Here is a 25,503-nt window from a genome sequence, read left to right as displayed (position 1 = left end):
ACCTATGACGATAAAAGCAAAAAAATGACATACTATGTCGGAAAAACAACATACATACCTTTGTCGATAAAAATAAAAAAACAACTTACATACCTATGACGATAAAAGCAAAAAACGACATACATACATACGTCGAAAAAACCCCGAAAAAACGACATACATACCTTTGTCGATAAAAATGAAAACAACGACATACATACCTATGTCGATGAAAACAAAAAACGACATACATACCTATGACGATAAAAACTAAAAAACGACATACATACCTATGACGATAAAAGCAAAAAACGACATACATACCTATGTCGAAAAAAATGATATACATACCTATGTCGATAAAAATGAAAAAATGACATACATACCTATGTCGAAAAATGACATACATACCTATGTCGATAGAAATGAAAAAACGACATACATACCTATGTCGAATAAAGCGACATACATACCTATGTCGATAAAAATGAAAAAGCAACATACATACCTATGTCGAAAAAACGACATACATACCTATGTCGATAAAAATGAAAAAATGACATACATACCTATGTCGGAAAAACAACATACATACCTATGACGATGAAAACAAAAAACGACATACATACCTATGACGATTAAAAACTAAAAAATGACATACTATGTCGGAAAAACAACATACATACCTATGACGATGAAAACAAAAAACGACATACATACCTATGACGATAAAAGCAAAAAACGACATACATACATACGTCGAAAAAACCCCGAAAAAACGACATACATACCTATGTCGATAAAAATGAAAACAACGACATACATACCTATGTCGATGAAAACAAAAAACGACATACATACCTATGACGATAAAAACAAAAAACGACATACATACCTATGACGATAAAAACTAAAAAACGACATACATACCTATGACGATAAAAGCAAAAAACGACATACATACCTATGTCGAAAAAAATGACATACATACCTATGTCGATAGAAATGAAAAAATGACATACATACCTATGTCGATAAAAATGAAAAAAACGACATACATACCTATGTCGATAAAAATGAAAAAACGACATACATACCTATGTCGCATAAAGCGACATACATACCTATGTCGATAGAAATGAAAAAACGACATACATACCTATGTCGATAGAAATGAAAAAATGACATACATACCTATGTCGATAAAAATGAAAAAACGACTTACATACCTATGTCGAATAAAGCGACATACATACCTATGTCGATAGAAATGAAAAAATGACATACATACCTATGTCGATAAAAGCAAAAAAATGACATACTATGTCGGAAAAACAACATACATACCTATGACGATGAAAACAAAAAACGACATACATACCTATGACGATTAAAAACTAAAAAACGACATACATACCTATGACGATAAAAGCAAAAAAATGACATACTATGTCGGAAAAACAACATACATACCTTTGTCGATAAAAATAAAAAAACAACTTACATACCTATGACGATAAAAGCAAAAAACGACATACATACATACGTCGAAAAAACCCCGAAAAAACGACATACATACCTTTGTCGATAAAAATGAAAACAACGACATACATACCTATGTCGATGAAAACAAAAAACGACATACATACCTATGACGATAAAAACTAAAAAACGACATACATACCTATGACGATAAAAGCAAAAAACGACATACATACCTATGTCGAAAAAAATGACATACATACCTATGTCGATAAAAATGAAAAAATGACATACATACCTATGTCGAAAAAATGACATACATACCTATGTCGATAGAAATGAAAAAACGACATACATACCTATGTCGAATAAAGCGACATACATACCTATGTCGATAGAAATGAAAAAATGACATACATACCTATGTCGAAAAAATGACATACATACCTATGTCGATAGAAATGAAAAAACGACATACATACCTATGTCGAAAAAAACGACATACATACCTATGTCGATAAAAATGAAAAAACGACATACATACCTATGTCGAAAAAACGACATACATACCTATGTCGATAAAAATGAAAAACTGACATACATACCTATGTCGAATAAAGCGACATACATACCTATGTCGATAGAAATGAAAAAATGACATACATACCTATGTCGATAAAAATGAAAAACTGACATACATACCTATGTCGAATAAAGCGACATACATACCTATGTCGATAAAAATGAAAAAGCGACATACATACCTATGTCGAAAAAACGACATACATACCTATGTCGATAAAAATGAAAAACTGACATACATAGTTATGTCGAATAAAGCGACATACATACCTATGTCGATAGAAATGAAAAAATGACATACATACCTATGTCGGTAAAAATGAAAAAAACGACATACATACCTATGTCGAATAAAGCGACATACATACATATGTCGATAAAAATGAAAAAATGACATACATACCTATGTCGATAAAAATGAAAAAAACGACATACATACCTATGTCGAATAAAGCGACATACATACCTATGTCGAATAAAGCGACATACATACCTATGTCGATAAAAATGAAAAAATTACATACATACCTATGTCGAATAAAGCGACATACATACCTATGTCGATAGAAATGAAAAAATGACATACATACCTATGTCGAATAAAGCGACATACATACCTATGTGGATAAAAATGAAAAAATTACATACATACCTATGACGAATAAAGCGACATACATACCTATGTCGATAGAAATGAAAAAATGACATACATACCTATGTTGAAAAAACGACATACATACCTATGTCGATAAAATGAAAAAACGACATACATAGCTATGTCGATAAAAGTGAAAAAAACAACATACATACCTATGTCGATAAAAATGAAAAAACGACATACATACATACCTATGTCAAAAACCCCCCGAAAAAACGACATACATACATACCTATGTCAAAAAAACCCCGAAAAAACGACATACATACCTATGTCGAATAAAGCGACATACATACCTATGTCGATAAAAATGAAAAAATGACATACATACCTATGTCGATAAAAACAACATACATACCTATTTCAATATAAACGAAAAAAAACGACATACATACCTATGTCGATAAAAATGAAAAAACGACATACATACCTATGTCAAAAAAACCCCGAAAAAACGACATACATACCTATGTCAAAAAATGAAAAAACAAAATGCTTACCTATGTCGAAAAAACGACATACATACCTATGTCGATAAAAATGAAAAACTGACATACATACCTATGTCGAATAAAGCGACATACATACCTATGTCGATAGAAATAAAAAAATGACATACATACCTATGTCGAAAAAACGACATACATACCTATGTCGATAAAAATGAAAAAATGACATACATACGTCGAATAAAGCGACATACATACCTATGTCGATAAAAATGAAAAAATGACATACATACCTATGTCGAAAAAACGACATACATACCTATGTCGATAAAAATGAAAAAATGACATACATACGTCGAATAAAGCGACATACATACCTATGTCGATAAAAATGAAAAAACGACATACATACCAATGTCGATAAAAATGAAAAAATGACATACATACCTATGTCGAATAAAGCGACATACATACATATGTCGAATAAAGCGACATACATACATATGTCGATAGAAATGAAAAAACAAAATGCTTACCTATGTCAATAAAAACGAAAAAACGACATACATACCTATGTCGAATAAAGCGACATACATACATATGTCGATAGAAATGAAAAAACGACATACATACCTATGTCGAAAAAACGACATACATATCTATGTCGATAAAAATGAAAAAATGACATACATACCTATGTCGATAAAAATGAAAAAACGACATACATACCAATGTCGAATAAAGCGACATACATACCTATGTCGATAAAAATGAAAAAATGACATACATACCTATGTCGAATAAAGCGACATACATACCTATGTCGATAAAAATGAAAAAATGACATACATACGTCGAATAAAGCGACATACATACCTATGTCGATAAAAATGAAAAAACGACATACATACCAATGTCGATAAAAATGAAAAAATGACATACATACCTATGTCGAATAAAGCGACATACATACATATGTCGATAGAAATGAAAAAACAAAATGCTTACCTATGTCAAAAAAAACGAAAAAACGACATACATACCTATGTCGAATAAAGCGACATACATACCTATGTCGATAAAAATGAAAAAATGACATACATACCTATGTCGAATAAAGCGACATACATACCTATGTCGATAAAAATGGAAAAAACGACATACATACCTATGTCGAATAAAGCGACATACATACATATGTCGATAAAATGAAAAAATAACATACATACCTATGTCGAAAAAACGACATACATACCTATGTCGATAAAAATGAGAAAATGACATACATACCTATGTCGATAAAAATGAAAAAAACGACATACATACCTATGTCGAATAAAGCGACATACATACCTATGTCGATAAAAATGAAAAAATGACATACATACCTATGTCGAATAAAGCGACATACATACCTATGTCGATAGAAATGAAAAAATGACATACATACCTATGTCGATAAAAGCAAAAAAATGACATACTATGTCGGAAAAACAACATACATACCTATGACGATGAAAACAAAAAACGACATACATACCTATGACGATTAAAAACTAAAAAATGACATACTATGTCGGAAAAACAACATACATACCTATGACGATGAAAACAAAAAACGACATACATACCTATGACGATAAAAGCAAAAAACGACATACATACATACGTCGAAAAAACCCCGAAAAAACGACATACATACCTATGTCGATAAAAATGAAAACAACGACATACATACCTATGTCGATGAAAACAAAAAAAGACATACATACCTATGACGATAAAAACAAAAAACGACATACATACCTATGACGATAAAAACTAAAAAACGACATACATACCTATGACGATAAAAGCAAAAAACGACATACATACCTATGTCGAAAAAAATGACATACATACCTATGTCGATAGAAATGAAAAAATGACATACATACCTATGTCGATAAAAATGAAAAAAACGACATACATACCTATGTCGATAAAAATGAAAAAACGACATACATACCTATGTCGCATAAAGCGACATACATACCTATGTCGATAGAAATGAAAAAACGACATACATACCTATGTCGATAGAAATGAAAAAATGACATACATACCTATGTCGATAAAAATGAAAAAACGACTTACATACCTATGTCGAATAAAGCGACATACATACCTATGTCGATAGAAATGAAAAAATGACATACATACCTATGTCGATAAAAGCAAAAAAATGACATACTATGTCGGAAAAACAACATACATACCTATGACGATGAAAACAAAAAACGACATACATACCTATGACGATTAAAAACTAAAAAACGACATACATACCTATGACGATAAAAGCAAAAAAATGACATACTATGTCGGAAAAACAACATACATACCTTTGTCGATAAAAATAAAAAAACAACTTACATACCTATGACGATAAAAGCAAAAAACGACATACATACATACGTCGAAAAAACCCCGAAAAAACGACATACATACCTTTGTCGATAAAAATGAAAACAACGACATACATACCTATGTCGATGAAAATGAAAAACTGACATACATACCTATGTCGAATAAAGCGACATACATACCTATGTCGATAGAAATGAAAAAATGACATACATACCTATGTCGATAAAAATGAAAAACTGACATACATACCTATGTCGAATAAAGCGACATACATACCTATGTCGATAGAAATGAAAAAATGACATACATACCTATGTCGATAAAAATGAAAAACTGACATACATACCTATGTCGAATAAAGCGACATACATACCTATGTCGATAAAAATGAAAAAGCGACATACATACCTATGTCGAAAAAACGACATACATACCTATGTCGATAAAAATGAAAAACTGACATACATAGTTATGTCGAATAAAGCGACATACATACCTATGTCGATAGAAATGAAAAAATGACATACATACCTATGTCGGTAAAAATGAAAAAAACGACATACATACCTATGTCGAATAAAGCGACATACATACATATGTCGATAAAAATGAAAAAAACGACATACATACCTATGTCGAATAAAGCGACATACATACCTATGTCGAATAAAGCGACATACATACCTATGTCGATAAAAATGAAAAAATTACATACATACCTATGTCGAATAAAGCGACATACATACCTATGTGGATAAAAATGAAAAAATTACATACATACCTATGACGAATAAAGCGACATACATACCTATGTCGATAGAAATGAAAAAATGACATACATACCTATGTTGAAAAAACGACATACATACCTATGTCGATAAAAATGAAAAAACGACATACATACATACCTATGTCAAAAACCCCCCGAAAAAACGACATACATACATACCTATGTCAAAAAAACCCCGAAAAAACGACATACATACCTATGTCGAATAAAGCGACATACATACCTATGTCGATAAAAATGAAAAAATGACATACATACCTATGTCGATAAAAACAACATACATACCTATTTCAATATAAACGAAAAAAAACGACATACATACCTATGTCGATAAAAATGAAAAAACGACATACATACCTATGTCAAAAAAACCCCGAAAAAACGACATACATACCTATGTCAAAAAATGAAAAAACAAAATGCTTACCTATGTCGAAAAAACGACATACATACCTATGTCGATAAAAATGAAAAAATGACATACATACGTCGAATAAAGCGACATACATACCTATGTCGATAAAAATGAAAAAACGACATACATACCAATGTCGATAAAAATGAAAAAATGACATACATACCTATGTCGAATAAAGCGACATACATACATATGTCGAATAAAGCGACATACATACATATGTCGATAGAAATGAAAAAACAAAATGCTTACCTATGTCAATAAAAACGAAAAAACGACATACATACCTATGTCGAATAAAGCGACATACATACATATGTCGATAGAAATGAAAAAACGACATACATACCTATGTCGAAAAAACGACATACATATCTATGTCGATAAAAATGAAAAAATGACATACATACCTATGTCGATTAAAATGAAAAAACGACATACATACCAATGTCGAATAAAGCGACATACATACCTATGTCGATAAAAATGAAAAAATGACATACATACCTATGTCGAATAAAGCGACATACATACCTATGTCGATAAAAATGAAAAAATGACATACATACGTCGAATAAAGCGACATACATACCTATGTCGATAAAAATGAAAAAACGACATACATACCAATGTCGATAAAAATGAAAAAATGACATACATACCTATGTCGAATAAAGCGACATACATACATATGTCGATAGAAATGAAAAAACAAAATGCTTACCTATGTCAAAAAAAACGAAAAAACGACATACATACCTATGTCGAATAAAGCGACATACATACATATGTCGATAGAAATGAAAAAACGACATACATACCTATGTCGAAAAAACGACATACATATCTATGTCGATAAAAATGAAAAAATGACATACATACCTATGTCGATAAAAATGAAAAAAAAGACATACATACCAATGTCGAATAAAGCGACATACATACCTATGTCGATAAAAATGAAAAAATGACATACATACCTATGTCGAATAAAGCGACATACATACACATGTCGATAGAAATGAAAAAACGACATACATACCTATGTCGAAAAAACGACAGACATACCTATGTCGATAGAAATGAAAAAACAAAATGCTTACCTATGTCAATAAAAACGAAAAAACGACATACGTACCTATGTCGAATAAAGCGACATACATACATATGTCGATAGAAATGAAAAAACAACATACATACCTATGTCGAAAAAACGACATACATACCTATGTCGATAAAAATGAAAAAAACGACATACATACCTATGTCGATAAAAATGAAAAAACGACATACATACCTATGTCGAATAAAGCGACATACATACCTATGTCGATAAAAATGAAAAAACGACATACATACCTATGTCGAATAAAGCGACATACATGTCGGAAAAACAACACACATACCTATGTCAAAAAAACCACATACATACCATGTCGATAAAAACGACATACATACCAATGTCGATAAAAATGAAAAAAACGACATACATACCTATGTCGATAAAAACGAAAAACACGACATACATACCTATGTCGATAAAAATGAAAAAACGACATACATACCTATGTCGATAAAAGCAAAAAAATGACATACTATGTCGGAAAAACAACATACATACCTATGACGATGAAAACAAAAAACGACATACATACCTATGACGATTAAAAACTAAAAAACGACATACATACCTATGACGATAAAAGCAAAAAAATGACATACTATGTCGGAAAAACAACATACATACCTTTGTCGATAAAAATAAAAAATGACATACATACCTTTGTCGATAAAAACAAAAAAACAACATACATACCTATGACGATAAAAGCAAAAAACGACATACATACCTATGTCGAATAAAGCGACATACATACCTATGTCGATAAAAATGAAAAACTGACATACATACCTATGTCGAATAAAGCGACATACATGCCTATGTCGATAAAAATGAAAAAACGACATACATACCTATGTCGAAAAAACGACATACATACTTATGTCGATAAAAATGAAAAACTGACATACATAGTTATGTCGAATAAAGCGACATACATACCTATGTCGATAGAAATGAAAAAATGACATACATACCTATGTCGATAAAAATGAAAAAAACGACATACATACCTATGTCGAATAAAGCGACATACATACATATGTCGATAAAATGAAAAAATGACATACATACCTATGTCGAAAAAACGACATACATACCTATGTCGATAAAAATGAAAAAATGACATACATACCTATGTCGATAAAAATGAAAAAAACGACATACATACCTATGTCGAATAAAGCGACATACATACCTATGTCGAATAAAGCGACATACATACCTATGTCGATAAAAATGAAAAAATTACATACATACCTATGTCGAATTAAGCGACATACATACCTATGTCGATAGAAATGAAAAAATGACATACATACCTATGTCGAATAAAGCGACATACATACCTATGTCGAATAAAGCGACATACATACCTATGTCGATAAAAATGAAAAAATGACATACATACCTATGTCGAATAAAGCGACATACATACCTATGTCGAATAAAGCGACATACATACCTATGTCGATAGAAATGAAAAAATGACATACATACCTATGTCGAATAAAGCGACATACATACCTATGTCGAATAAAGCGACATACATACCTATGTCGACAGAAATGAAAAAATGACATACATACCTATGTCGAAAAAACGACATACATACCTATGTCGATAAAATGAAAAAACGACATACATAGCGATGTCGATAAAAGTGAAAAAAACAACATACATACCTATGTCGATAAAAATGAAAAAACGACATACATACATACCTATGTCAAAAACCCCCCGAAAAAACGACATACATACATACCTATGTCAAAAAAAACCCGAAAAAACGACATACATACCTATGTCGAATAAAGCGACATACATACCTATGTCGATAAAAATGAAAAAATGACATACATACCTATGTCGATAAAAACAACATACATACCTATTTCAATATAAACGAAAAAAAACGACATACATACCTATGTCGATAAAAATGAAAAAACGACATACATACCTATGTCAAAAAAACCCCGAAAAAACAACATACATACCTATGTCAAAAAATGAAAAAACAAAATGCTTACCTATGTCAATAAAAACGACATACATACCTATGTTGAAAAAACGACATACATACCTATGTCGATAAAAATGAAAAACTGACATACATACCTATGTCGAATAAAGCGATATACATACCTGTCGATAGAAATGAAAAAATGACATACATACCTATGTCGAAAAAATGACATACATACCTATGTCAAAAAATGAAAAAACAAAATGCTTACCTATGTCAATAAAAACGACATACATACCTATGTTGAAAAAACGACATACATACCTATGTCGATAAAAATGAAAAACTGACATACATACCTATGTCGAATAAAGCGATATACATACCTGTCGATAGAAATGAAAAACTGACATACATACCTATGTCGAATAAAGCGACATACATACCTATGTCGAATAAAGCGACATACATACCTATGTCGAATAAAGCGACATACATACCTATGTCGATAAAAATGAAAAAATTACATACATACCTATGTCGAATAAAGCGACATACATACCTATGTCGATAAAAATGAAAAAAAAACGACATACATACCTATGTCGAATAAAGCGACATACATACCTATGTTGATAGAAATGAAAAAATGATATACATACCTGTGTTGATAGAAATGAAAAAATGACATACATACCTATGTCGAAAAACGACATACATACCTATGTTGATAAAAATGAAAAAAACGACATACATACCTATGTCGATAAAAATGAAAAAACGACATACATACCTATGTCGAAAAATTGACATACATACCTATGTCGATAAAAATGAAAAAATGACATACATACCTATGTCGAATAAAGCGACATACATACCTATGTCGATAAAAATGAAAAAACGACATACATACATATCTATGTCAAAAAACCCCCGAAAAAACGACATACATACATACCTATGTCAAAAAAACCCCGAAAAAACGACATACATACCTATGTCGAATAAAGCGACATACATACCTATGTCGATAAAAATGAAAAAATGACATACATACCTATGTCGATAAAAACAACATACATACCTATTTCAATATAAACGAAAAAAACGACATACATACCTATGTCGATAAAAATGAAAAAACGACATACATACCTATGTCAAAAAATGAAAAAACAAAATGCTTACCTATGTCAATAAAAACGAAAAAACGACATACATACCTATGTCGAATAAAGTGACATACATACCTATGACGATAAAAACGAAAAAACCACATATATACCTATGTCGATAAAAATGAAAAAACGACATACATACCTATGTCGAAAAAAACCTGAAAAAAACGACATACATACCTACGTCGAGAAAACCCCGAAAAAACAAAATGCATACCTATGTCGATAAAAATGAAAAAATGACATACATACCTATGTCGACAAAATGACATACACACCTATGTCAATAAAAACGAAAAAAACAACATACATACCTATGTTGATAAAAACGAAAAAAACAACATACATACCTATGTCGAAAAAACCCCGACAAAATGACATACACACCTGTCGATAAAAACAAAAAAACAACATACATACCTATGTCGATAAAAACGAAAAAAACAACATACATACATATGTCAAAAAACAAAAAAACAAAATGCATACCTATGTCGATAAAAACAACATACATACCTATTTCAATATAAACGACAAAACAACATTCATACCTATGTCGAATAAAATGACATACATACCTATTTCGATAAAACCCCGACAAAATGACATACACACCTATGTCGATAAAAACGAAAAAACAACATACATACCTATTTCAATATAAATGAAAAAACGACACACATACCTATGTCGAATAAAGCGACATACATATGTAGTGGTTTATGTCTCTCTCTTGCGTTGTGATGAATCAAGCAAACATTTTCAATTTTGGCACCAGCACGCCGTTTAATCTGATAACAACAGAAGCACATACGGTCTCTCACAGCCACTCTTCTAGTAATAAGCTCCAACATTGCTAAAACATAAAAAAAAAAATAATTGAGCTAACTGTTAAGCAAGCTACACCACGGAGATCTGAAGTTACATTTGACTCAAAAACATATGATCACAGAAAAGTTTTACAATCATTTTGGAGATTCTCTCAAACATGTTAAATGGAAAAATATAAATTTTAAACAGTATTTAAACAATAGAAATAGTCAAATAAAGACATTCTATGCCAAATGATGGCAAGTGGAATCATTACCTTCTTTACACGAAAAAAACGACATACATACTTAGGTCAAAATTAATAAAACACAATACATACAAGCCTACATACATACAGAAACGTAAATGTTTACATACAATCGTGTATACACTAAGAGAATAATAATACATAGGCCTACATACACACATACATATAGACATCAAGACAATAACTGACGTCATACACACTGTAGAATGAAAGTCATTTCTATAGACAGAAAAAGTATATTCTGTACATACATAGGCTACATAGAAAGAATTTTATACATACACATATTCACTGATTAATAATCAATACATTTATAAATACATGGGAAACATTTTACACACAGGCTACATACATCGAGAAAAAAAAACATCATACATACATTAATCAAATACCTTTTTCATACATACATACATTTTTCATACGTACATAAAAGCGTAATACTTACATACACAACAAATATTTTCATCCAGAAATCTGAGGGAAAAAAAAGCTCATACATACTTTCATTTATCAAATACATTTTATACTTACATTCATACATAATTAGAAAAAATGCCATACATACATATGTAGCCAGAGATTGAGCTCATACAGTATCATGATGTTTTGGTGACAGGTGCAGCCCTCCACATCCACAGCTCCACTTTGGTCAATGTCGAGTGGCTGGTGAAAAACATCACCTACAGGCCAAACTGCTACATCTGCTTCACATGGGACAACTCGGTCCGCTTTTTCTTCTCTGACCGCCAGCCCTTTCCACGGTGGGACTGCTTCTATTGGCAGCTACTTCAAACCTTGAGAGCAAAAATAAGAGACCCTACTCTCTTTGATAACAGGTAGTGTGAGAAACCCCTGTCCTTCACATGTTTTAATAACAATATGATGAGAGAACATAACCTTTGGGTGCTTTTCAGTTTAATGCAGCACCTCACACTCTTCACTGAGGATCCAGAGGGAGCGTACCCTAACCAGGATGTTGTGTGGCAGAAGTTTGAGAAAGCCTTCATTGCTACTGCAGGGCTGATCACACATGCCCCTGTGCTAAGGGAATACTTCTACAAGGGCCTGGGAGAGCTTTTGCATGACAACATCATGTATCTGGAACTCAGGAGCGGTCTCTCAAGGGTTTGAGTTTTTTTTAATCCCCATCTCCTTAAAGGCTTTATATGCGATTTTTCACACTTAAATGTAATAGAAATCCAATATATCCTCTGAAAATAACTGTGAGTCATGACTGTCTACAATGGGTGTAACACCTGAGTCCCACTGTCTGTGATGCTTTCCGAGTCCTATCTTCAGTTTGTTTACATCGTCGGGCCGGCTGACTCCTCCCCTCGCATATAAAAGTTGTTTAATTGAGGGACTAGAGAAAAGAAGAATAACATACTGTACTCACTGCTTAACTGTGTTTCTAGATCACGCTCATTTCAGGTAAATTTACAAGCAGTGTGAAGATACGAGCATAATAAAGATCGCTAGCATTAGCATGCTAACACAACAATGCACCGCAAGTTGTTTTGGTTTCATGCTGGTGCTCAAGGGCGACATCTGCTGGATCAAAAAAATTGCATATAAAGCCTCTAAGGACCACAAAATCAGTAGTATCGATCTAATATATCCGTGTTGTAAAATGATAAACCTCTTAATGTGTTTCAGACATACGAGCTCGATGGAACCATCCATGATAAGGTCTGGACTGTGAAAATGTTTCAAGAAGTTACAAAGAAATTTACCGAAGATCATCCTGACTTTCTCGGGGCCCGCATCATAATTTCTGTACACAGGTAGGCGTATCGTATTGACTGGTTAAAAAAAAAACTTCACAGGGATAAAAACTTTAAGTAGACATATTCCATTTAATTTTACATATCATAAAATGTTTGTCTCATTTACTAGCTTCTCTGTCTATAACACATGTTGTTCTTTAGGGCTTTGGGTGTATCTGATGTCAAAGCGGCGGTGAAAGAGGCCATCCAGCTGCAGAAGGACTTCCCAGATGTTGTTGCAGGATTTGACATGGTGGGGAAGCGATCAGTCTTGATGAACTTTTTTTAAACATCCTTAGCGTTTGTTTTGTAGAAATGATTTGTCTTGTTGGTTCGGCAGGTCGGCAGGGAGGACAGTGGGAGGACTCTTTGGTTCTTCAGGGAGGCCCTCTCTCTGCCCGCTGAACTGGGTGTCACACTACCGTACTTCTTTCATGCAGGGGAGACAGGTGAGCGGATTAAAGGCAAAATAAAAACACAATTATTACTTTAAAAAGTTTTCCAAAAAATATACTTTTTTTCTTGTATATCTGCTTCCAGATGATGAAGGCACAGCTGTGGATCAAAACATCCTTGACGCCCTTCTGTTCAACACCACACGCATTGGGCACGGCTATGCTTTGGCACACCATCCACTGGCCAAAGAGCTTTCTAGGAAAAGGAACGTGGCTGTGGAGCTGTGCCCCATCTCAAACCAGGTCAGAAAACACATCATCATTGGCAAATTATATATGTAAAAGTGGCCTAATTTAACATGCTAAGCAAAACCTCTGGACAAGCAGAATAAGCCCACACATCTTACACAAAAAGGGATCTTCTGCAGTTGTATTGTCAGAATGTTAAGTGAAATAAAATCCCAAATCAAGGACACAACCTCTGCCTTTGAAGACTTACAGAATAAATCAAACCCAAAAAAGCAGCCTCTTCAGAAGTCTCCACAAAGTTTGGTTATGGTCCCTTCTGGATTTGGACATACCTCAATCACTTTAATCAAATCAATCCAAAACTCTTTCAGTTAAAGTATACATATTTGAATTTAGCGTCTTCATGATTGTCTTTGTGTATTTTATTACCTGGTTGTTTTTTAACGTCCCACCTTCAGGTGCTGAAGCTGGTGTCCGACCTCCGGAACCACCCTGCAGCTGTGCTGATGTCGGAGGGCCACCCCATGGTGATCAGCTCTGACGACCCGTCAATGTTCGGAACCACAGGCCTCGTCTACGACTTTTATCAAGCCTTCGTTGGCATCGGAGGGCTGAAAGCAAATCTGGGCACTCTGAAAGAGCTTGCCGCTAACTCTATCAGGTGAGAGTCGTGGATCTTTATCTCAAGTGTCCATAGATATTTTTCTTTGTTACAATGAGCATAAGTGAAATACTCGGGATACATGGATATGTAGTAGAAGAAGAATTAACCTTTCAACTTTACTGCATTAAAATGAATTCACAGTTTAAGGATATTATTCTGTCTCCTGCAGGTTCAGCTCCCTGCCAGCTCATCTGAAGGAAACCGGTCTCGCCATGTGGCAGAAGAAATGGGACGCTTTCATCGTTGATCATTCATGACCAGCAAAATCTCTATGGATCCTGTTTGACTTGAAAGATGTTTTTTAACAGTATAAAGACGTAGCAAACATCTAGAGGCAACCGGCAGACTTTATTTGAACTCTTCACTGGATCCTTGGAGAAACATGCACGAGAGAGTTAAAAACAAATGACATCGTTGGAGAGGATATACTGATGAGGACAATAGAACAACGAGTTGAACCTCCTGATGAATTACAGACAAATCCTGAACCTTCATCTGAGTATTCATGAAGGACTTTTTGAATTCAGAACAAAAACTATAATCATTACAGAACGCCACAACATTGGTAACATTCATCAAAAAAAATCAAGTTAAAAATAAAAAATGTAATTGCAGGGATCCAGCGCACAATGTCTCTCCTATAAGTCTCAAGTCGTCCAGAGCAGAATACTGAAACCGTCCCTAAGACAAGGAGTCATTGTTGATCTTTGGCTCAGGACTTTTCTGGTCTTTCTGCCCTCCAACCTTCCAGGTTTCTGTGACTAGGTGTTGTATGGTCCAGCTCTGACCAGTGCAGTTCTGAACAACAAGTTTGTACAAGCCGTCTTCATCTATCGCAGCTTCAATACATCTGTTTGTTTTTCTGTTCCGGATTTGTCCACCCTGGGAATAAAAACACACATGAATAAAATCATTCATTTCCTCTGGAAAAAAACAAAACTGTATTACCGACCTGTTTGAAGTCCCACAGCATGTTGAAATTCTCCACCTGAGCTGTTTCGCACTCATATAGTCCCGGGTAGAGGCCGTTGGATGGATCCACCAGACAGCGGTTGCTATCGTACGTGTGAGATTTGAGTTCACCAATGAAGACTTTTCCATCAGCACGATAGCAACAGAGCTGCACAAAAGAAAAGTTTTATACGGGAAAAAAATTGGAACAAAAGCAAAAAGTTTGTTTGCAAGCAGTTGAATCTCTCATCAAACCTGAGGGGAGGCGTAATTGCATGAGTAAAAAATGGGTTTGTTTCCTGGCATCTGACCTTGGTCGACACAGAGATCTGGCTTCAATTCATTTTTTAGCTGTCAACAGAGGCAAAAACACAAAGTTAGTCGTCAAAGTATCCATTATAAACAATACAACAAACTGATGATGTCGCTTGTGAGGCTCAAACCACGAGTGCAATTAAAGGAATGGAAATTATTATTTTCTAATCAAATCTCATGAAAAGCCAAAAACAGATTCCTGTACTGCATATGCAGAAAGATGACAAAAGTGTACATCACATCGTTATTTGTTTCCCTGCTAGAGTTAAATCCAATAGAAACATCTCAATGATAAATGGCACTTTAACTTTATAACAGTAGCTGCTCAAACAGAGAAAGATTTTGGAAGAGTTTCCTGCAGTAGATTAATAAACACTTTGTGCTTTGGTGAGTCTCTCTTGTATTTTCATGGGATTTGTTGAAAATAAGAGAAAAAAATGTTTTTTTTCCCCCTAAACTTCCTTTTTAATTTTCTCTGCTATAATTGTAGGTAGTTATAATCGATAGTTTAGTCTGTTAGCATTCTCATTTACATCGCTTGTTCCCAGTTGTTTGTTGGGAAAAAACAAAAACCTGATGCGAAAAAAAATGCAAAAAATTGCAGTTCATCAAGCGTCCTCTTGAGGTTGTTATCAAAACGTGTCGCCTGAAAGAGGAACTTTTTTAAAACCGAAAAAGAAAAACGTCTGTTTTCAATAAATCGTTCTCGCATAAACGTGGTCTTTTTTTTAAATAGCGTCCTGTAAAGCGTCTACTCACCACTCCATAAGCTAGCACGTCACTGAAATTATCCAACATGGGGTAAACATGATCCAGATACCATTTAAAGGGCTTGCAATTCAGTTTCTCTCTCAGCTTTTTCCTCTCTGACACATCCCCAATATCTATCCCATGGTTCTGTGGATATGAGATAAAACTCTTATGAAGTCAAATGTGTTCATTTGGAACCAGTTTGTACAAGTAATAAAATGTTGTCCCTTACCTCAAGGGGAAGGTTCCAGAAAAGGTTTACATTATTTTTATAATCATCCATCCACACCTCCGCAACCCTCAGTGCATTTCGTTTTACCATTGAACTTAAGTCAGGAAGGTAAGGCTTGTGATACCGTTCAATGTGAGCGATTTTAGAGCAAGGTATAACTTCGATGCTTCCACCACAGAGCCACACCTGCCAACACATGAAAGGTTATTTAAACTGCATTTTTAAAGACACAGATGTTGTGCATTTAGACTATTTTAAGCAATGGTTAACATTGGTTAAAGGAAATATGCATGAAACGCTGTCCAACACAACATGCCATCAGCTAAATATGTCATTATTGATTCTGGTAATTCATCACTTATTTTTAGCCTTGCTTACTGTAAATAATGTGATGCTAACAATAGCATAATGCTCCGCGTTTTCTTACCCGGATGCCCAGCTCCACATTTTCCCCACCGTATATTTTCATTCCACCATCGAGGCTCCCGATTTCTCCAAAGAACTTGCGATCAGCTACAAGCATCCCCATGATAGAGGGGCTCCTGAGGACATAATATGACATATTAAGCAATTTGAAATTAAAGAAAACCCTTTTAAGAATAAAGTACACTTTTTCCCCTGTTTGCTGGTTAAATGATTCATTTGAACAATCTGAAAAAAATCCTTTCACATTGTTTTTCAGAGAAGTCCTCAAGCCTCCAAAGGTTAGAATAACCCAGCATGTCAAAAACTCATCAGTTGGCATGTTTGCGCATGGTTAATACGTATTAAAATCTGAGTCTTCTGTTTGACTTCTCCTCAGCTTGGAGTAGTGACCTAGCCTATAGCTACTGAGGTGTCTGACATATTTGGGACAAATTGTAAAGGTTGAATAGTGAAAGTAAAGTAAGTAGAGAGATGTTCGAAGCTCAGGTCGGATTTGCAAGCTCTTCCACTGCATGAGTCAGATGTGGAGTATTGGACTGATGGGTCCTGCTATCGAGTAGGTGATGCATTGAGTGCTGGTTATGCAAAGTTATGGTAGTCAAAGCCCAGGGAACTGAATTTGTTGTTGAGAAAGCAGAAGAAATACCACAACCTGCATCTGCGCAGCTTGCTGAGCTTGTGGGGCTGACTGAAGCATGTCTGTTGGCCGAAGGCAAGCGGGTGACAATATATACAGATTCTGCGTATGCACATAATGTGTGTCACTTATTTGGATCACTGTGGAAGAATCGAGGGTTTAAGAAAACAGATGGTTCTCCGATACAGCATCATGCTCAGATAATGAAATTGTTGCATGCGATGATAAAGCCGAAAGAAATAGCAGTAGCTATTAGCTATTATTTTGTGCGGCACACAAAACGGACATGTCAAGGGTCACACAAGGTAACAAAGCGGCTGATGAGGCTGCAAAGGCAGTTACAGGAGCAAACAAATCGGGCAAGGTTCTTCTGGTCACCCATGAGGTGGACTTGGAAGATAAAATTACGCTCAGAGATGTGGTCTCGATACAAGAAGTTGCTTCTGCGATGGATAAACAATTATGGATAGACAGAGGGACCACTCAGGATTCTATTGGCCTGTGGAGAAATCATGAAGGGCTGATGGTAGTGCCCCCAGACCTGCTAGGTCTGATGATTCAGGAAGCACATGGTTTAACCCATGTTGCAAGGGGGAAGATAGGAGAAAAATTACGAAAGAGTATGGTTTTTGGGACAGATGATGTCTACTACTGTAGCTCAGAGAATAACTAGTAGTATTAACGTATCAACTTGGTTACTACCCTCGCAACGACTTTGGTAGAAAAGAATGTTACAACAGCTATGATGACAATTTCTACTTCTGTTCCTGCGAGTAATTTTACAAGCGAGGTTGTGAAGATGGGATACACTACCAATAAAACAATGACGAGCTCTTCGGTGTCTACAAAGTCTGTAGGTATGACGTTGACATCTGTCACTACATCTTTATTATTTAAGGAGTTGGTAAATATAAATCAGAAGCATATGTTAGAGTTGGAAGCTAGTTTGAATAATAGCAGGGAGAGATCTGAATTTAGGGAACCAATTGCTGAGAAGACTGATATGAATTCAGCTGAAACAGTCCAGATGACTATGTCGGATGTGGTCGATGATTTTATTGATGCTGACGGAACATCAGAAGGCATGACTAAACATCTTCATGCATTAGAGAAGCGAGAAACCCAGTGGAAAGCTTATGGGTTTGATTCCTCGGTGTTGCAAATTGCAGACCCGTGGGCAAGTAGGAATATGTGGTTCCAGCAGTTGACTCACTCTGTTAGATTGGCTAGTAATTTGAATTGTCCGTGTGTGGTGAGAGTTCCAACACTCACCACACATGGCACATGGCCTTCAATTCTAGAGACGGTACCGGAACCTTTGACTTCTGAATGTCAAAAAGATGCGTTATCGTGGCTGTTATTTAAGCAACAAGCGGAAAGGGATGCTTGGATGGCCTTGTAGGTGCATCTATATAAACCTTGAGGTGTTTGTTCTTAGTTGAGGGAATTATCATATGTAAATCTTCTTTATCAGTATGAAGCTATTACGACAGCAGTCCCTGATCCTATGGAAGTGACACCTGTGAAGGTTAGATCTTGTTTTTGTTCAAATGGTACTCATGGTGGAGATGGTATGTTTATGGGAATATCAGAATGTGATAGCTATATGATGCAATTTGGACAAAGTGATCAAAGGGCTGTTGATGACGCGTATACAGTGACCTTTCATGCACCACGTCACCTACAGAGTATAACTCTAAGCGTAAAGAATCAAACTTTACCGGGTAATTTTACCATAGGAACATTTAAAGATATTCGTGGCGGTAAGGCATACTTATTTCTACCATATGGTTGGGTTGGATGTTGTTAAATGGCACAGTTGAAACTACCGTATGATGTTTTTCTTATTCAGAAGGGACAAGGGCCTGATAAGGTTAACTCTATGAAGGTCTCTAGAAGTAGAAAGAAAAGAGATTTGGCACAATTTCACAATTTGGAGGCTTACCATTGGAGGATAAGTTTGGGAGAGAAATGGGGTATAGGATTGTTTCCATGGTATGGTGTTACATTCTCAGCTGATCATATTGATAATATTACATATACCCTGCAAGGTTTTGCAAATGAGACCATAAGTGGTTTTGAATATTTGTCAAATACTCAGGAGTCATCGATTGACGTTGTTGAAACATGACATGGCTCTTGATTATATTTTGGCCAAACATGGTGGCCTCTGTGTGGCTTGAAATTTGACCGGCGACGCCTGTCATATTTTGATCCCTGATGCCCTGACAACATGACTAGTGTCATAGATGCGTTGAAACTTATAAGGGATTCGTTTGGCCCATCAGAAGGAGCGGGATGGTCTGCTAGTGCTTGTTTGCAAGAAGAATTAGGACCAGTAGGAGCTATAGTGGTTCAGATTCTGGTGGCTGCTCTTCTATCACTGTGTGTGATGTTTTGTTTTTGTACACTGTTGTTGACCTTTGCTAAGGCTATAATATTGAGATGGGTAGGAGTTGTAATGCCGGGAGGAAATGTTCAGATGCTGCGACTGAGTGGTAATGACCTAAGCGAAGACGAGGAGGTCATAGAGATGGGAAAAGAACTAGTAGAGAAATATCCATTTTGAATATCTGACTTCATCATTGACTCACCATTGTTTTGAATAGGAAGTGCATGGATAAAGGGGGGAAATGGAATATGTTAATCATGTAGTGGAATAATGTGAAAGTATGATACAAAATGAATATATTTTTGATGTTTTTGATTTTGCAAGATACTGGTTGTTGATTTTTCTTCCCAGGACAATATTTGGGAGACCAATGTGAGGGTGGCTGATTGTCCAGAGATCCTTACAGCCTAATGGACTTGAACACCCAAACTTAAGAAAATGGAGAATGAAAATGGACAGCGGACCCTGAACGAGGACATCATGATGAGGGGTTCAGATTGAAAAATCATTGAAGGTTTATTACAGTAGAAGTTAATGCTGCTAAAAAGCAGCAGCATTATTACTTTTATAGTACTGGATTTTGTTTATTACAAAGTAACTTGTATTATTGATAAATATTCTGTACTTTTTACTCTATACTAGATATTTTTAGAGAGACATATTACTGTGGTTTAGTATTGGAGTTTTCTGGAACTGTATAAAATATATACATTGGGACCTCAGGTGTTTTCTTTTTTTTCCTTGGTCCTAGTAGATAGTGGTGTTAGGTAGGGAAAAGTCCATTGGAAGGTGCGATGTGTCGACCAGCCCGATTTTGGACAATTTTTTGATTTTATTTCTGAGGTTCTAAACGTATGCATTTACATATCATTCTATAAAGTTTTCAGAACCCTTCTTTTTAATTAGTTTGTACTATATGTGGTTGCCTGGGGCAGAGGGACCGTGAGAGAGTTTTCCTGTCTAGATTTTTTGATGGATATAATAAGAAAAAAAACTGCCTGATGGGTTTTTCGCTCTCACAGTCCCTAAATTTACTATATTGCTAAGGTTAAGCATGGACAGAAGGGTATATCATGAGCATTCTGTGTGTGTTATTATGTGATTCTTATGAGGCCAATTAACATCACAATTATATAATTTTTCTCTTTTTCAAGACTGTTGTCTCAAAGGGGGGAAATATGAGGTGTCTGACATATTTGGGACAAAGGTCAGCGCTGCTCCCCTTATAATGTGCAAAACAACATCTGGGTAGTGTTTGTATCTGAGACCTGTGTTGCTCCTTGAGTTACACGGAAATACATAAAGCTAAGACAGGAGCCCCCACAGTGGAATGGGCATTGGGACCCATGTGTTTCAAGCTAGCTAGCTTGAAAGCACGCTAACTCACTCCCCCAGCTGCATTTCATCAAACAAAAATGAGTCTTAATCAACTTTGGCTAATTCTGTGGAAGAAATTTAAAAAGGTTAAACTAAAACTTTTTATTTGTTTTTTTGGTTAAATTTACTCTTAAGAAGAGAAACTTACTTTCCAGGTTGTGACTCGTCGTTCAGAGCGTACCACTCAGGTCTGAAGGATTCATACAGGCACCACAGAGCCCAGTCAAAGCCCTGTGCAGATGTTCCGTATAGACTCAGTATCAAGTCATCAAATTGGACATTGTCAAACACTGGTGTCAGTATGACAGTTCGATCCTCCTTAATGCGAGCTAACAGTGGCTCTACCCTGGACACACAAAGCATAAAGAGGGATCACAGGTTTTATAATCTCTATCAACCCTGAGAGAAAAACTGAACTGTAACAACTGAGACCACTCAACACTTAAACCAACCACTGCACATGGACTTCAATGTGAGCATCCAAGATGGCCACCACGTCCCCGACAGCAGCCTCCCACCCAGACAGTCTTGCCTGGGTGAGTCCGAGCTGCTGTGAATGCCGGACTCTCTTCACCAGGCCTGGACGTACCTCATGGATGGAGATGATGTATTCATCCAGTTTGCCCATTAAATCCTCTGGAAGATAAAGATAATATTATAGTGAACTATTCTGGACGACCACATCTAATCTACAACAGACTGCTACTAGATTGAAAGCTAAAAACAGGCAGACCCACCGTTGCTGCTGTGATCGTCCACCAGTATGATTTCTTTTAGCAGCCGAGCTGGTGTCTTGTCTATGATGCTGCGGATCGCCCTTTTAATGATGGAGAGAGCCTCGTTCAGGTAGATTAAGATAACACTGACGCTGGGAAGATCCTCTGGGTATTTTTTCTCAGTACACCTGTGGAAAGGAAAAATATTGCAGTTTTTTTTTTCTGTTGAGGGCAGTTTTGATGGCGATGTCATTGATCAATAATTAGTTAAATAGATCGAAAATGTGCACACAGATCTACAAAGGTGTAGGAACTGAGGGAGTTTTAAAAGTAAGACCTTAAGAGTGTGGGTAACATGGTGACTCACCCTTTGGGTCTGGTGTCCGGGATTGGTCTGTTGGGTTGCAGCCGGTCACTGAGGAAGGCGTTGTAGCCGTAACTCTGAAACAACTCCTCAGCCTCCTTCTGCTCCTCCTCCGACAGCTCGTCACCCCACTTTTTGAACAGAGGCGAGTTGGGGTAAAGTTTCCTCACCGACCCCTTCTTCTCCATCTTCACCTGTGTTGTCTTCTCTGCCACCGGTTTGCTCTCTTCAAATTTACTGACCAGGGTCACTAAAGACAAGAGAGACTTGTTTAAACTTCACTTCTTTGGGAGGGGAATGAACAAACAGTGAGACAAAAGAAACATTTCAAATTTTTCTTTAACAACTGTCTGTGTTTGTTTTTACAGGAGGGGGGGGGTTGTGGTCAGGGTTAATATTGTTCAGGTTAATGCTACATGAGCTAGTTAATCAACACAAGATGTCAGGTCTGGTATGGTGAAGTGAATGTTTCAAAGTCACAGAAACAACCAATCAATCAACAGAAAGTGGGAATTCATTGGACAGTAATTTTAAAATACTCCCCTGGATCTGCTTTATCTTACTTAAGTTTATTTAACATGGTCAACTCATTGTTCTTGGCCTTATGTGATTAGGTCGCGCTCCATTTAGGAGGCTGTAGTCCTGTAAGTTGGCCCCCTGTTTCCTACTCTATCCACTGTCCTATCCATCCATTATCTATACCGCTTTTTTCCCCATTCGGGAGGCGGGACTGTACACCCTGGACTGTTCACCACCCAATCACAGAGCTGACATAGAGACAGAGAACAAGCCACGCTCACATTCACACCTAGGGGCAATTTAGAGTCACCAGTTCACCTAACGAGCATGTCTCTGGACTGTGGGGAGGAAGCCGGAGTACCCGGAGAGAACCCACGCATGCACAGTGAGAAACATGCAAACTCCACACAGAGAGGCTACTGTCCAACAGGGATTCGAACCTGAAACCTCCTTGAGAAGAATCAAAGATTTTTTCAGAAATGAAAAAAAAGGTGGAACATCTTAAGTGAAGTACGAGTTACTCAAACTTTTACTCAAAATCAGCACTCAAGTAAAAGTAGTGATTTCAACCACACTCAAATCCAGCACAGATTACGTCGACTACTTCCTCAACGTATTAATCACAAAACTATTTAAAACTTGGTTTAAAGTATCATTACTTTTAAAACAAGTAAACCTAATAACCCCACATCAGAGACATGTACTCGTTTATTTTTCTTCTAAAAGGACTCACACAGCCTGTTGATGTCTGCCTCCATCCTCTCCATCCTCTCGAGCATCCCCCAACTCCTGATGGAGTCATTCTTGAGTGGCCTCTGCGGCCTCTCCGAGTGGATGGGGACTTCGCTTTTGATGGAGAACTATGAAGGTAGATATGTTGCAAAATAGGAGAGCTTGTAGAATGTGATGAGAGCTTGAAGGAAGTGAACTTGTGTAAAAAGTATGTAAAAATGTGTATTTGTAGAAATGCCCCTCTCCCCCTCCCTCCTCCTCTCGCTGTGTGTCTGCGTGTAGGGGGAATTGGCCAATCAGAAGTAAATTTCCGCATTCAAATCCTCCATTGATTTTTCACAAAATTCTTATATGAAGAGATTGGTGACTGAAACCGAGACAACCAAACCAACCCAATACTTGTGACTATAGTACATTTAATTCGGCGCCAAAACGGCATCGAAAAAACGGAGAAAAGGGCAAAGATACAAGACTGTGTACATATTTTTTGTCCTGAGTCAAGGGACTACCTATCCCACAATCCCTTGCGAATTATATAGTTTCTTTTTTAGAAGTCGTTATAGTGTTTATACTGATAATGCAAGTGTTGTACTATATTGTAGTTTGTGATTGTGGTGAATATATAAAGTGCATTCTCTGGAAGTTTACTTCTGATTGGCCAATTCCCCCCACGCGCAACATATCTACCTTCATAGAGAACAGGTAACACAGAGCCGTGCTGCCGGCCAACAGGAGGAGAAGTGCTAATTTAATCCCACCAGGTCTCATTTCGCCGCTCCGGTGAGTGTCTTCGCTTCACACTGAGAGAAAGGAGGAGCAGCAATTCACCTGCCTCTGATTTCTACGCGTACTACGGAGCCCCTAAAGGGACATGGGAAGGAAAGATTATCGTTTTATCGTGCG

The 25,503-nt window shown here is 35.9% G+C and overlaps 2 protein-coding genes across 2 annotated transcripts in view; one reads left to right on the top strand and one right to left on the bottom strand.

Moving 5' to 3' along the window:
• ada2b (adenosine deaminase 2b) overlaps positions 1-15,492 on the top strand; it is a 99,732-nt gene extending 84,240 nt beyond the window's left edge. The window contains exons 3-10 of the mRNA XM_020646564.3: positions 12,732-12,951; positions 13,030-13,240; positions 13,772-13,899; positions 14,044-14,134; positions 14,222-14,330; positions 14,422-14,579; positions 14,984-15,186; positions 15,359-15,492. Of these exons, the coding sequence (XP_020502220.1) occupies positions 12,732-12,951; positions 13,030-13,240; positions 13,772-13,899; positions 14,044-14,134; positions 14,222-14,330; positions 14,422-14,579; positions 14,984-15,186; positions 15,359-15,446 (1,208 nt within the window). The 3' untranslated portion in view covers positions 15,447-15,492. The remainder of the gene's footprint in view (positions 1-12,731; positions 12,952-13,029; positions 13,241-13,771; positions 13,900-14,043; positions 14,135-14,221; positions 14,331-14,421; positions 14,580-14,983; positions 15,187-15,358) is intronic.
• Positions 15,493-15,518: 26 nt separating this feature from the next.
• Positions 15,519-25,436, bottom strand: LOC109993573 (probable polypeptide N-acetylgalactosaminyltransferase 8). The gene is made up of 12 exons (XM_020646563.3): positions 25,288-25,436; positions 24,602-24,728; positions 23,353-23,599; positions 23,007-23,173; positions 22,722-22,905; positions 22,418-22,615; positions 17,865-17,979; positions 17,438-17,623; positions 17,215-17,352; positions 16,396-16,491; positions 16,142-16,309; positions 15,519-16,071 (listed from the first exon to the last, which is right to left on the bottom strand). Exons 1-12 carry the CDS (start codon positions 25,366-25,368, stop codon positions 15,871-15,873), a joined length of 1,908 nt encoding a protein of 635 aa, XP_020502219.2. The 5' UTR covers positions 25,369-25,436; the 3' UTR covers positions 15,519-15,870.
• Positions 25,437-25,503: the final 67 nt, after the last annotated feature.

The sequence above is a fragment of the Labrus bergylta genome, chromosome 23, assembly GCF_963930695.1.
Source record: "Labrus bergylta chromosome 23, fLabBer1.1, whole genome shotgun sequence".
NCBI lineage: Eukaryota > Metazoa > Chordata > Actinopteri > Labriformes > Labridae > Labrus > Labrus bergylta.
Note: the sequence above shows the minus strand (reverse complement) of the source record. Positions and strands in the feature narration are given on the sequence as shown.

Excerpts from the sequence above, each read along its gene's own strand:
- LOC109993573 (XM_020646563.3), bottom strand. The coding sequence starts at position 25,368 with ATGAGACCTGGTGGGATTAAATTAGCACTTCTCCTCCTGTTGGCCGGC. Across the intron at positions 23,174-23,352 it reads CCGGACACCAGACCCAAAGG|GTGTACTGAGAAAAAATACC; the intron begins GTGAGTCACCAT and ends TCCTTTCCACAG. Across the intron at positions 16,310-16,395 it reads GCAATTACGCCTCCCCTCAG|CTCTGTTGCTATCGTGCTGA; the intron begins GTTTGATGAGAG and ends TCTTTTGTGCAG.